Source organism: Pygoscelis adeliae, unplaced genomic scaffold, assembly GCF_000699105.1.
Source record: "Pygoscelis adeliae isolate BGI_AS28 unplaced genomic scaffold, ASM69910v1 Scaffold263, whole genome shotgun sequence".
Classification (NCBI taxonomy): domain Eukaryota; kingdom Metazoa; phylum Chordata; class Aves; order Sphenisciformes; family Spheniscidae; genus Pygoscelis; species Pygoscelis adeliae.
In genome coordinates, this window is record NW_008824552.1 from 27,991 (window position 1) to 42,521 (window position 14,531).

General features: G+C 42.2%; 1 protein-coding gene across 1 annotated transcript in view; it reads left to right on the plus strand.

Annotated features, from left to right (window-relative positions):
• Window positions 1–14,531, plus strand: part of INTS4 (integrator complex subunit 4) — a 41,770-nt gene that overhangs the window by 10,329 nt on the left and 16,910 nt on the right. The window contains exons 8-16 of the mRNA XM_009321949.1: window positions 7–32; window positions 1,054–1,174; window positions 1,693–1,764; window positions 2,804–2,978; window positions 5,758–5,963; window positions 8,551–8,693; window positions 9,670–9,785; window positions 11,958–12,091; window positions 12,868–13,025. Of these exons, the coding sequence (XP_009320224.1) occupies window positions 7–32; window positions 1,054–1,174; window positions 1,693–1,764; window positions 2,804–2,978; window positions 5,758–5,963; window positions 8,551–8,693; window positions 9,670–9,785; window positions 11,958–12,091; window positions 12,868–13,025 (1,151 nt within the window). The remainder of the gene's footprint in view (window positions 1–6; window positions 33–1,053; window positions 1,175–1,692; window positions 1,765–2,803; window positions 2,979–5,757; window positions 5,964–8,550; window positions 8,694–9,669; window positions 9,786–11,957; window positions 12,092–12,867; window positions 13,026–14,531) is intronic.

Genomic DNA, 14,531 nt, shown 5'->3' on the forward strand with positions numbered 1-14,531 from the left:
ATTTGGGTCCTCAGTCAACTTTACCCTGAAAGGTATGCGCTGTTGTCGCGGATGGAGTAAGGCAAGAGAGAAGCAACAATACTTTATTGATAGAAAACAGTGAGTTAAAGCGTGAATTAACAAAGTTCAATGGTAAATGTGACAGTGAACAAGATTCGATGGCAAGGTACACTTGATTATTTACTGGATAGAGGACAGGGTCAGACATTACTGTCGGGGAGACCCTCCCGTTGAGTCACGAGGTTCAGAAAGGACCCCCTTGCTTTCTAAACTTCTCAGAGAGGAGTTTAGATGCGGCTGGATCCAATCCTAGTCCCAGTATTGGTCAATGGTTTATGTCTAAAGGATTATATATGCGCAATCAATCCTTTATATCACTTAGCTAAGATTTCAAAGTTTATCATGCTATTAGTCACTTATCGAGGATCTGTCGCGGCAAGGAATCTCTCAACCTCGAGGAGTAACCTTGAGAGGCATCCCTGCTCAAGGGGAGGTCCCGCCGTGCAGCCCGCTGCCGTGCAGGAGAGCTCAAAGGGCTCTTGGGCTGCTCACTATTTATAGGGGTAAGATGATTGACTCATAGTCATATTTACATACTGATAACTGTGGTTAGGGGGGCGTATTTCTCACAATAACCAGGGGCTATTCTGTTGTTATCTGGCTCCCGAATCCACTTCGTTAATGGATGAAATATCACCATCAGCATCCATTAACGACTGCCCCTGGTAGTTCTCACTTAGGCAGGGTTACAGGAGATAAAGGTCAGGTTGGGCGGAGGAGCACACCGTCACAGCTGTATGCAAAGTGACTCAAAGTACTGGCATAGTAATCATCCTAATCCCAGGAGTTCTGTGCCAGTAAGTCTCAGGAGTAGCTGTTAGAAAACTGATGTGTACAAATTGCTGATAGCTGATAAGAATGCACTGATCTGGATGAGGGTTTGGTTCTTGGTATTTGTTGCACATCCGTAGGAATTCAGCGTAGTTGTTTCTTGCTTGATGCCGTCCAGCATGGCATGAGATCAGCATGCTGATTTATGTTTCTCTGTGTTAGCATCGTCCCGATTCCTTCTTCTAATGAAGAAATTCGCTTGGTTGATGATGCATTTGGAAAAATTTGTCATATGGTTAGCGATGGTTCCTGGGTTGTTAGAGTACAAGCTGCTAAGTTATTGGTAAGTTGCATTCTTTTTTTCTCTATCTGAAAATAGTTCATCTTATGTTACTTTACTTTTCATGTATATTTGAAAAGAAATGGGAGGATGTTTAAAAACTGTATAGGTAAATTTCTACCAAAATTCTGGGAACAGAGAAATGAGAGAGATTGAGGAAACCCAAAAGTTTCTCAGCTGAACTCTGCAGTGATTCTTTCCTTGAGAGCAGAGGGTTGGGTATCCAGAAAAAAACAAGTACTTGTCGTAATTCCCTCCCCCTACTTCTCCAGCACAGGACACGTCAACCAACTGAACTCGGGAAAGACCGTATTAACCTCAGTGGGAAAATAAGACGGTCTGACCGTCTTAAGTAAACTTCTTCAGACTCTGACATACGGTAGTGTCAAGCACTGTATAAAGCTATTAGAATGAGTGAAGAAGATTGGATGCTGTGTTAGGATAAATCAGGAAATTACAGGGCGTAATTTAGAATAATTCTGTTTCTTCCTTTTGATTTTTCTTCCCCCCCACCCCTTTAGGGTTCTATGCAACAAGTTAGCTCCCACTTCTTAGAGCAGACCCTTGACAAGAAGCTCATGTCAGATCTGCGGGTACGTAAATGTTTGGGTTTGTTTTTACTGTGCGTAGGGTACTAAAATCGCACAACAGGTACGTTAATGTTGAGTGTGTTTGTCTGCCATGTCCTTGCCTTGGGGCTGCTGAGAGTTAATTGATGATGACAGGTTTTCTTTTAGATTAAAGTAAATGAAGCAATTGCTAGTTTTAGGTTTCATTAGCCAAGCATGTAATAAACAGCTCTAGGCTATCCAGGTTTGGCAGATGAGAGGTAAACGTTTGTGTTCTTCTGACAGCCTTTTGGCTAAAAGCTTTATTGTGTATGGAAGGATTGCATCCTAGTTTTAGGAGCAAGCTTATGGAAAATTCCTTCAAGATCTGACCAGTAGACATTGACATTTCAAGAGACACGAGTAGCTAGAGGCTGGGACTCCTGAGCCCTACGAGCAAAACTTATCAGTAAAATTCCTTCCTCAAGCAACTCGCTCGAGGTATTACGTTCAGTTTTTCTGCCTACAAAAGAATGGTGAAGCTAGAGCTGCTGTTTTTTGTGGGCTGCTTTGTAAAGTCCATTAAAGAAGGTGCTGCACAGCTTTCTTCACAGTGAGGGGGGGAAAGGAGATGGGCTCGTGAGCATGCCGAATGAATATCGCGTTTTACACATTGCTGAACGCTGTATAGTATCGATAGTCATTGAAGTATTTAACTGCAGTTTAACGAGTTGAACTGCAAAGTGATAGCATCTGGTTTTGCAGATCAGTTATTGGGTACTTAACTAGATGGGCCTTTGCTCTGACCCAGTTTGGCTGTTCTTATAATGGATGTCTAAGAATACGTTAATTAAAATGCATTAGTCATTATCCTTTCCCAACATCAAAAATACAAAGAGTTACTGGCAAATAGAAATATTCATAGAAGAGAAGGTATTATTTGCTTTTCTTAGCATTTGCCTGTCTCTGTCAATGTCTAAGCCTCAAGCTACATCTATTTTCAAATCCAGTGAAGCCATTTAATGTTTTGTTCGGTCGTCTTTGAAGTTTGCCATGGTTGTAACTGAAAACCTTGTTTGGACAGAGGAAGCGCACTGCGCATGAACGAGCCAAAGAACTCTACAGCTCTGGGGAGTTTTCAAGTGGCAGAAAGTGGGGAGATGATGCTCCCAAAGAAGAAATTGATACAGGTGCTGTAAACTTGATTGAATCGGGAGCTTGTGGGGCTTTTGTTCATGGCCTGGAAGATGAGATGTATGGTAAGTGTTAACTTATAATGGGATGGCTAAAAGAGGAGATGTGTGCTGGCTAATAAGCTTTGGGTTTTTTTTTTTTGGGGGGGTGTGTGCTCAAAATAGATCACTTGGCTATTGTGTTTGTTTTTTTTTTAATGAATCGCGGACTTCAGAGTGGTGGGGTTTTATTCCGTTGTGATCTCTGGTATGGCATTTGTTTCAAAGATGCTACAGTGTTGCACAGAATTTTGGGTAGAAATGTTCCGTTGAGCAGCCAAAACCAAATAGCTTCCTGTTTTACTAAAACTTTACTGTTTATATCTGGTAAGAAGTGGTTGCTTATGTTATCCAGAAACCCACTAGGATTATTTTTTGTTTATTATTGACTTAAATTGGCATGTGGCTCTAAATTGGCAACATTAGTTGCTGCTGTTTGAAATTGGTGTTTTCTCTGCAGGAAGGAAAATCAAATTTTATAGAACTTGTTTAAAACATGGCACTACAAGGAACCTGTGTCCATGGAGCCCAGTAATCATTCATTTTGTAAACATGGCAGCTTCCACCCTAACAAAGGTTAGAAGTACTGGAGACAAACCCATGTATTTTTCAAAATATGTCAGAGTCCACCGGCTCCAACAAACAGAAGCTTTAATTTAATTTCCAACCCAATTTTTTCCGTGGCCAATTGATACCCATTTGTTCTTAGCCAGTGGTAGGTTTCAGATTAAATAGTTGCTGCTTCTCTCGGCGACTGGCTTCCCTGATGAATTAATAGACAACTTTCATTTTGCAAGGGGCTAAACAGGCTGGGCTCCTTTTAGGCTCTGCTGCTGTAAAAGCTTTCTTCTTGGCCAGCTAGAATGCGTTATTCTTGAAAACTGGTGGCTAGATCTGTATGTTTTCAGGCACTTAAATTTCAGACGAGGTCTTGCTTACATCTTTAGCAATGTTATTGATAATTCTTTTTCTTTAATGGCAACACCCGTGTTCTAAGATCCCATTTACCTGTTCCACAGTGCTATTGTTTTGATCTCTTGAGGGTCTTGCTCTGATGGATTTGGAGGCCGTAGTCTCTTTCCGGCAGATTAGATCTGATCCGTTCTTCTAAGCGGGGTGAATTATGAGTGTCAAACTGGAACACAGGCGTTCCTGAGCTCCTCAGTTTGGCTGTAGCATTGAGCATGCTGATGGCCTCAGGAAAGTCTGTGTGCTACCCTTTGCAGCCCAACTTTCCCGCGGGTAAAGTGAAGTTTTATATTTCTTAAGGCTATTGAGAACGGCTGGTATTTGCATAGAACCGTGAAAATGCCGAGCTCTGAATGTTATTCATGAATTTGCTTTTAATGTTACTGGAAGGACAAGGCTAAATTAGAAAGTACATAACAAAAATATTGCTGTAGATTGTGTTGTAAAAGTTTATTGTTCCATGACTCCTGCAAATAAAAGCATGTTTTCCTAATAGCTAAACTCTCCCTGAAGCTTGAAAATGCAACTTCCTTTTTTTCTGACTAGCAGTAAAAAGGTTTTTCACTGGCTCAGTCCATTGACCTGTGAAACACGTTCTCCAGTTTCTTGTGCCGTAGGTCTTGTGGCAGTATGGTGCTATTGGGGAATGTCGATAAAATGGACAGGCGTGGAATATACACAGATCTTTAAATAACGTAGATCTCTCTCCTCCCGCTGCAGCGTTTTTAAATACTGCTGAGCTCTCTTCTTCCTTACTCACAGCGCTGCTTCATTTCTTGAATCCCATGTTGTAACTTAAAGCTAAATTAGTGTGTCAGCTTAGGAAAGCAATATTGGCAAAATGTTTTTCTTCTCTAATACCTTGGTCTTAATGACCGCGGAGGCTCGTAGTTGTGACAAAAGCTTCGTTACTGAATAAGCAGGGGCCTTGCTGTGTTTGCATTTTTCTACTTAATCAGAATCATCAGGAATCGAGTATGTTCTTTAAGAACAATAGGCCTACAAGCTACACACAAGTTTAAGTAAATGTTTTCAAGATGAGCTAATTTGAATGAAAAATAAAAGTATGTTTAAAACAATAATGTTTGCAAGACGTCAGATTAATTATTATTTTTATGATCCCGGCACATAAACGTTACGGAAGCTGGCGAGGATGGTTGCAGGGAAGAGAATCTCATCTCCACTTGAGCTTGTTATATTTGGGCATTCTTCAAATTCCTGCTAAGTTTTACAGCATGAATACACTCTGGACACCTTTTGATGCTTTTTTGCTTAAATTCTGAGTAATTTTCATAATTAGGTGGCACCTTTTTCCTTTCTTTTGAGGAATCCAAAGTCACGAAGCAGAGGAATTTCATTCTGTTTACTGCCGAAATGCGGATACTCTAGGGCTTTTCAGCAATTCATAAAGTGCTACATAGCAAGTTTAAAACGCAGTGAATACTCTGAGCAATTAAAATGTCAGGAAGAATAAAAGAAGCAGAGTTTAATTACCTAAATCAGTTTGCTTAAGATACCAGCCTTATAGCTACACTTGCAAAACGCGCTGTGAAATACGTAGTATTTATTGCTGGATAGGAGGCCGGTTTTTCACCTGCAAGTCCCTCTGCGGATGCTTATGACAGCAGCGCGTGCTGTGTTAGAGGTGAGGCTTTTGATTTGAAGACTTGCCTGTGAAAAGGTCCCTAACGGTCCTTGCTTAGTCTCCATCATCCTCAGGGTTTCCTTAGCATCTCCTGCCCTTAGCCCAGTCCTTGAACAATATGAGGCCTGGCTGTTGGGTGGTGTGTCCTTTCAAACAGCACTAACAATTAATTCCCTCCCTGTCTTTTAACAGAGGTTCGGATCGCTGCGGTTGAAGCCCTCTGTATGTTGGCTCAGTCCTCGCCTTCTTTTGCGGAGAAGTGCCTGGATTTTTTGGTTGACATGTTTAATGATGAAATTGAGGAGGTGAGATTGCAGTCAATACACACAATGAGAAAAATTTCCAACAACATCACACTGCGGGAAGACCAGCTGGATACTGTGTTAGCTGTCTTGGAGGTAAGAAATTCCTGAGGAGGGAAAAAATTGCGTTCCTGCTTTCTTTCAGGTGTTACAATTATATAAAGCTAATCAGCCCCTTCCTCTGAGCTGAAACTTTCCACCTTTTTTGTTGTTGGTTTTTTCCTCTCCTTTGAACATGCCCAAAAGCTCCTAAGGTCTAGTAGCTTGTCATCTCCAGGACAACAGAATGCTTTTGAAATAGATGAATTTCAGATAAAAACTCTTCCCTTGATCACTGGGCTGTTGCCTCACGTGTGTTTCCTTCTGTCTTGTTTTGTGGTCCAGCACTCTGCACCACTTCATGTTGAACACAACTTCATCTTCTTTGTTTCCTTTCTTCAGCTGCTTTCGCTACACCTTTGCTCACCAAGCAGAGACAGGGCACGGGCCGGAGATCTCTCTTCTGACTGTTCAGAGGGTTTGTTAGCGCGCTCTGCGGTATAGATTTGGCCTTTCCCAACCAGTCCGCTCTCAGCCAGGATCCAGGGGACAGCATGAGTCAGCTGCTGTTCCTGGTTGATGGCTTTGATCCAGGAAGGAGAAGAGGTTTCGCCTGTACGAACAGTGCTGTGTCCCAGACTGCTTCCCCTCAGACCTGATTTATTTGCTGAGCTATGGCCCCTGAGGCATGGTTTTTTGATTCTGCTGCATGCGCTAGGCAAGTTTCTGCTTCTTTTGGGTAGTCTCCCAGCCTCGAGCGGTGCTGCAAATCTGCTATTTCTGTCTTTTCACCTGCTGTTTGCTTGACCCAGGGCAACAGTGGCTTCTTTCAGTTGTGCCCCAGGAAGAAGCAAACTAACTAACCTATTTTATTAGTCTAACAAATGCTGTGGAATATGATCTGAATTTGCAAATGCAGCAATGAGTTTTAGGCGCCTCAAATTTTTATGTGGTTGATTTACGTTTGTTCAAGCTGGGGACTTGTGCGTCAAGGTATAAAAACATCCTAGTCAGACTGGGGTTCTGTCTTACACTTCTGTGCTGACTTATCATGTATGATAAATCATACATGTATTATGGTTTATATTATCATAATTATTATAAGGTATTAGGATAGCGGAAGTGTGAGAATGATTAACATTTTAATGAGTTTGTCTGATTCCGAAAGGTGCTTGCTTGCTTGCTGTAAAATCTATCTTCCAGTACCAAAATAAAGGATTTGGAAAAATAGCATTAACTTCGGTGCCTCAATTTGTTCCGAGAGTGTAAATATGGAACAGCTGGGGACGGGGTAACTTCTGTTTTCAGCCCATCGCTTTGACTTTATCTGAATAACTCTACCAGCTATTCCTTGCTTTTCTGACCAGGCTTTGGATTCTGCTTTCCCTCTTGTCCTTGATCTCAGTTTCTGTTGAGTTGTGCTCCTCTCTGTCCCTTCATAGTCTTCTGCCTCGCTTGTCTCCGTACTGCCCTTCCAGCGGTCCGTGCAACTCACCTGGAGTACCTTACCTCCATGGTCACTTCATTCCAGTCCTTAGAGTACGTCTTCTCTTTTGGTCGTGCTCTGCCTTCCACCACCAAAATAAGGAACGGCTGAGCAGCCCTGCTGTGCTTTTCTCCTTTGATCATTTCTGTGTGTTGGCCGTCGTTTAAGAGCCTTTGCACGAGCACTGCTCTTTCTTCTTTTGTGTAAGACAGTGATGAATGAGCTGCTGATACTTAGCAAATTATAATTAAAAAAAAAAAATCCACCCTTGAAACACATCCAGTTCTTGTATCCTGTCAAATTTTCACATTCTGTCCAGCAGTGCCACACAAATGCTGATAGCAAGGAAGTATAAGGCATTGATATGGAACAGCAAGGTGGTTTTTGGCAGAAGGAATGTAATTAATTAAGCTGGAGTTCAGCCACAGCACTTCTAAAAATACTGCTCGGAGATTGCAGGAGCTCCTTTGTACAACGTCACCCTGGCCTAAAAAATAAAATGGGTGCAGTGTGACTTTAGAAGTGGTACATTAGGGATCCCATACGATCATAACGAAGTTCCTGACCAAACTTCTAAGTGTGGGTGGGTTTTTTTTTTTGTTGTCCATCTATAAACCTGTAGTTAGGTCAAGTTCCTTTATCCTATAGATGATCACTGTTAATCCAGTCTTTCCAGCCATTGCTGTGTCCTCAACGCTTATGCAAACCCCCTGGAGGCTGGTGACTGGGTTAAAGGCTTGTGGAATTGAGCTTCAGCTCTTGGATGATAAAAGGCTTCTCCGAAGACGATAAAACAATCTTTGGTGATTGTTTTGCTGAGTTACCCAGGGCCTTCCTTTTCTGTTATTGCCTATGCCTAAGGGTACAACATCACCCAACCCAAACCAAATAGTGATTTTTTTGCTCTGCTTGAGAAGGTCAGCGGTGAAGCAGTTCCCATTCATTCCGGTAAATGAAGCACGTGGGTGGGTGAGATCAGCAGGAGACCCTGCAGCGGTTGCCTGGTCTGTCGCTTAATCTGTGCTTAGCTACGATAACTAGAAACGTGCGCTGTTTTTCAGATGCCTCTAGTACTAATTCAGGCGAGGAACAGGAACTGTATATGCAGGCACGTCTTCTCTCTTGGCACTCAAAGGTGTCTGGGTTGGTTTTTTTTAGGATTCTTCAAGGGACATTCGGGAAGCGCTTCATGAACTGTTGTGTTGCACCAATGTCTCAACTAAAGAAGGCATCCATCTTGCGCTGGTGGAACTGCTGAAAAACCTAACTAAGTATCCCACAGACAGAGAATCCATATGGAAGTGAGTGTGTTCAGTGTCCTTGTGTGTCTATTTATTTTCCTATTCTTTTTAGTAATTGAGGTGTTAGGCAAATATTGAGCTAGCTAAGGAGGTAACAGGTATTGCAGGTGTACAGCCCTGTTGTTCTATTTATATTTGGAACAGTGGCTATACTAAGCATTGTACGTATTCATGACTGGTGTAGAAACTCTGTGTTCTTGCTTGTCTGTACTTGTACTGGGAATCCAGAACTGATGGCCACTCCTGGAAACAGCCCTCTATTAAGAGCACTCAAAACATTCCCAGAAAAGATGAATTCAACCTTCAGTTTAAAACCTCGTCTCTTCTATGCAACTCATGTTTTGTGCTTACTTGACGCTGCGTTAAATATTTACCAGCGGTTGATTATATCAGTTGTGACAAGTGGATTGGCTACGTGGCATTGTGCTGTTGGAGGGACTTTTTCTGTCTGAACAAAAATAATGAACATTTGTGTGGGGTTTTTTTGGTTGTTTAATGGAAGCAATAAAGGAAGTGGTGCTCCAGCACACATGGTTTGAGATGGAATTCTTGGGAATTTCTTGTTGGAAACACTTATTTTAGTCTTCCTTGTCTTCCAGTGTACTCTTACATTGTTTTTGGGGTTTGGGGTTTTTGGGTTTTGTTATTTCGTTGGGTTGTTACCTCCTCACTCCTTTATTTCTGAAGGAAAAAATACACTCATTTGTTAGCATTTAGTATGAAAGCTTTTCTGGGGTTGTATAGCTCCAGGTGTTAAGTATTTCTTGGACAGTTTTATTACTGCTTGCTTTTTCAAGCTGTCCTCTCAGTTTTCTTGGATCCTATCAAATACCGATGCAGATACTCAGCCGTGAAGGGACAGTAGGCTTGGGCAGTAGTCAAAGTGCCGCTGCAACATAAAGCGATAATGCTTTCAAATGTTGTGTTTTGCAATGTACATTTTTACTAAGAAATATTTCAATCTGTATATTTTCAGATGCTTGAAGTTCTTGGGAAGCAGGCATCCCACTTTGGTGCTTCCGTTAGTCCCAGAGCTGCTGAGCACACATCCATTCTTTGACACTCCAGAACCAGACATGGATGAGCCAGCCTGTATCTTTTTAATGAAGCCAGCTGATCATTTTGACTGTAATAGATTTTATTCATATTTTCCTGATGCTCACATTTGTTAAACCATTTCAAACTGTAGCAGACAATCCTGTAGCTATTTCTGAATCCCTTTGCCGCTTAGTTTTATTACTCAGCAAGTGATGGAATAACTGTTATCTGGAACCATCTTCATAAATACCGACATGGTATAATTGGCCTTTTTTTATGCTGTGATGAATAATCTGTTTATCAAGCAATTTGTTAAGGTTTAGGCGTTGTGGATGAGTCCTTTGATGTGAAAACATTTGTCTAGCTTGCGCTAATTTTGAAGATGCTTTAGCTCTTAAATAAGAAGCGTGGTTTTCCTTGTCTGTTTTCTCTTTAGGTAAAACTTCTCCTATCCTCACTCTTGTGCAGTGTACAGAACAGCACTGTCTCTTAGTGCAGCAGTGGCTGAATCCCCGTAACGCTATAAATGTATCATCTTTTTTGAAATAATTCAAAATCAGAAATCCTTATATTAATGTTAGCTCTTCTAGTGCTTTAGAATACAAACTATTATTGTAATAACATTATCCTTAACAATAGGAGATGCCTTGGAAATACAAAATACCATTTTTCCATTGTTCATTCTCCTTGCTTCCCTTCTGTGCGATTGCAGAACGTAATGTTATTTGTGATGCATGCTGAGACATGTTAGGCTGGAACAACTCTCTTCCTCTGTGAAGCTACTCCTTATTTCTCACCAGTCACAGGCCATCAGCTAGAATTTCTATACAGACTAAATAAATACCTTGTGAGAATTGAAAAGGGCTAGAATCGGGTGGAGAGAAAGATTAATCCATAATCAGGTAGTTGAATAATAATTTGAGTAAATTTGTCCTATGAGTTGAGAATTGAAGGAGCATTGGTGCGAGGAGAAAGCTGTTACTTAGCTCAGTGCACCTTCCTGCCCTGAACCAAAGAATATTATTTTAGAGAATGTTCCGGAGGTAACTTGCCACCAAATTTTATGGAGATATATTATGTGAAGCCAGGCCTGGGGGCCAGAAACTACAAGGTGGACCTGAATGGTATGTTTCCAGTGTAAACTGTTAATTAAAACCACAGTTTTGTTTGATTCAAAGCACTTGGCAAATTTGAATCAGGTTAGCTGAATAGCTTCAGCTGAAAATTTGGAAAGGATTTTGGGTAAAGAGGAGAACCTGGTTTGTCAAGTGGAAACCTTTACGCTTGGCAGCCCATGGATGCAGAAGATTTTTCAGGAGGTGAGAGACATGGATTCAGTCCCTTCTGCGGCTGAACCTACTTCTTCCCGTGCAGGCGGGTGCCCAGACGATCATAAGCTTTGCGCTGGGACCCTTTCACGTTCTCCTGTTAGAGATCTTACGTTTGGGGTCATCCTTGTTGCAGGTGAGTGCCCCAGCCTTTGGGCTAACTGATTAAAGCCTTTGGTTGCCCTCTGTATTTCTTGGGCTCTCAGACTGTGAAAATCATAGAATCATGAAGTGGTTTGGGTTGGAAGGGACCTCTAAAGCTCATCTAGTCCAACCCCCCTGCCGTGGGCAGGGACATCTTCAACTAGATCAGGTTGCTCAGAGCCCCCTCCAGCCTGATCTTGAATGTTTCCAGGGATGGGGCATCCACCACAAATGGACAGAAAAAATGTTTTTTTTCTATTCTAGAATCATTTTCCCGTGTTTGATTCTTTGGTTTGTTTTAAGTCTGTGTAAGAGGGAGGTTTTTCAGGGCGTCATAGGAAATGCAGCAATTTTCAAAGACTCAGAGGTAAATGTTTAATTTTAGGTGGTGTTTGGGTACCAAACTGGTAAGCACAGTGTAAGCTTTGAGGAAGAGTGAAACTCCACCTAAATGAGCATGTTCTGCATTTATAATCCCTGGCTCCTATCCTTTGTGTCGCCTCTGACCCATCCCACGCTGGCAGTAACGTCCTTCTTCCAGTACGGCCCATCCTGTAATGTTTGCGCTTTGTACTTTGTTTTCATCTGCTCAGACAGCTGCTTCTCTGGGTTCTGCTCAGCATTCTTCAACTGTAAAGAACTTCCTAAACGATCTCCAGCAAAGAAAGGGTTGTTGAGTTGTTGTTTTAACTTGCCATCCCCAAGGAGCTCTTCTTGCTGTCGTTTATTTTTCTTTAACAATTCATTTCAATAGACATTGCTGTTCTGGTTCTGATTTTTAATGCTGCTAAAAGTTGCCCAACAATGCCTGCCCTGTTCTCTGATCATACATTCAGACATTACGCCTATCTTCGGGACAGTCTCTCTCATCTGGTTCCTCCGTTAAGAGTAAGTTGAACCGCTTTGGTTTGCACTTCACCACTCTGTTACGAATATTGTTGGTCTCTTCCATGTCTGTCTGCATGTAACACTGATTCTAAAAGTTTTTTCTTCTAAGCACCAAGCAAACGAATATTGAAATGTACATTAAGTAAGGAGAGCCAAATGTTAAATTGTTACAATATGGTTTTGGTAGTATTTTGGGGAGAATAACAATGTTATTGCTCTCGAGTGAGAATAGCACGTGGTTTGCTGGTTAGGAAAGAATACCGGGAGGGCAGGGGTCCTGGGAGCTTTCTGTAGCTCTGACTGCGTGGGGAAGGGGAGCTTAGCCTCTGTAGATCTTTCAACGTTTGACTTGCGTCCTACCTAAATGGTTTACTCACGGGTGAGATGTGTTCCCTGCTGCTTTGAAGCATGTTTTTCCTGCATGGAAGTACAGGTTGGTCGTAAGTCTTATTCCAGCTCATAAAATGAATTGCGGTTTGTGTGGTCTTGGACTCCCCTTGACTTCACAGTGTCGTAGTTAGTAGATGAGGAAGATGTTTCCCTCAAAGGGATGTTGAAGTTTAACCTGAAGATCTCTAGCTGCAAGTGGATTATAAAATGGAGAGGATTAACTAGCAAAGATAAAAGATGTAGCCTTGAAATCCTTGATATAAATGTTGAATTTGAGAAAGAAATCCGAGCTCTCAGTCGGTAGTTGTTAAATAACGCGGCAGCATTTTGCAGTGCTGTTACTTGCGTTAAGACTCTTGTGTATCCATGTGTTTCTTCTTGCGTAGTTGCCAGGTAGAAAGCTGGTGTCCTCCCCTGTCTCTCCCAGTATTACACCACATGAAGATCCTTCCCAGCAGTTCTTGCATCAGAGCCTGGAGAGAGTTTACAACCTTCAGCACCTTGACCCGCAGGGCATACAGGAGCTGCTGGAATTTACCATCCGGTAAGGCTGCAAGCTGACCTGTTCATGGGAAGATGGGTTAGGGTTCCCAATTTCTCTGAAGCAGGGGCTTTGCTTCTGAATATCAGTGTTGTACTTTGCCATCGGGCACTTAGTCTGAGCCGCCTTCTAGAGAGCATTGCGATAAAACAGCATCCGTGGCCTATTTGAAACAAAACTGGTGGTCTCAGTTCTGGCTCTGCCCCGCTGAATAATCAGTGTGCGTGTTTTGGGGGAACGTCTTTTCAGAGCATGGTAAGAGTCAGGTAAGGGTGCTCTTCTTGGACTGTTGGCTTATGGTAAAATACACTTTCAGTTTGTATGGATGACAGCCTTGTGTGTCATTCTTAGTTCTCTGGCCCTGTACGAGTCCCTCATTTTGATCATATTATTTTTAATGTACGCACACGGGGGGGGTTTTGTTTCGTTTTTGTGGGGAGAGGTTGTCCCCTTTCCAATTTCCACGTCCTGTGGCCTTTCATTCAGCATGAGAGGACCTGCTTCGGGTGCTTTGCTGGGTTCTTAGCGCCAGTCCCACTTACAAAGGATGTTGGCATTCTGCATCAGTTTGAAAATCAGAGAGAGATTTTCCTGGAATAGACAATATTATTGCGTGTTGCTGTCTGCTGTTGTATAGATAAGGGTGTACGGTATGGCTTCTGAATGTGGGTTTTATGCTGCCTCTTCCATTTCATGTCTGGACTGATTTACACAATGAAACACTTGAAAAGGATCTTTTCAATGTTATTCCTCTGCTTGGAAAGAGGAAAAGAGCCCTATTTTGAGAGTTAGAAAAACAGTCTAAAATGCTTTGTTTGGAATATGGAATTCCAGAAAGCTTTATTTTTTTTCCTTCCTCCAAAATACCTGTCTCTTCTGTACCTGTAAAGCTGTAAATCTCTTTCACACCCACCTGCAGTGGAGAATAAACAGTGTGCTCCTCACTGAAAACCCAACTGTGAAAACTATGTGGTTTGTCCTCAGCTGTTTTGAAGCTACTATGCGCAGCCGAAAACATTAGTCTCAAAGCACTAAACGCTTGAAACGGGTAATCTCTTGGCAGAGCATCCAGAATCTTACAGGCACGATGAAGGTCTGGAAACCTCGCAGGCTGTGAATGTTTTCAATTTTGAGTGTAGGAATCGTGTCGGAGATGGCTGCGTGCGTAACTTACATGCAGTAAAGGACAGTAATGATTTAGAGTTGATGGCAATTATTAGCTTGGCTTTTTTCCTGCTGGGATCGCCACCCAGGAACCGTACTAAACCAGCTGCTGTTTTCCACCCTTAAGAGAAGGGAGGATTTGAGACAAAAAGGTTATTTTGCAGAGGGCAAGAGTTTCCTGCACGAACTTGCCGAGAGGAGAGGGCTAGAAGAAGCTCACAATAGTGGATTCTGCGGTGGGACCATAACTCCTGCCTCCTTTATCATTACTGTCATCAGGGGAAGTAGAGCAGACCTCGTGGAGCTGGTGTCTACTTGGGACTTACATTTCTGACAAAGCTCAGG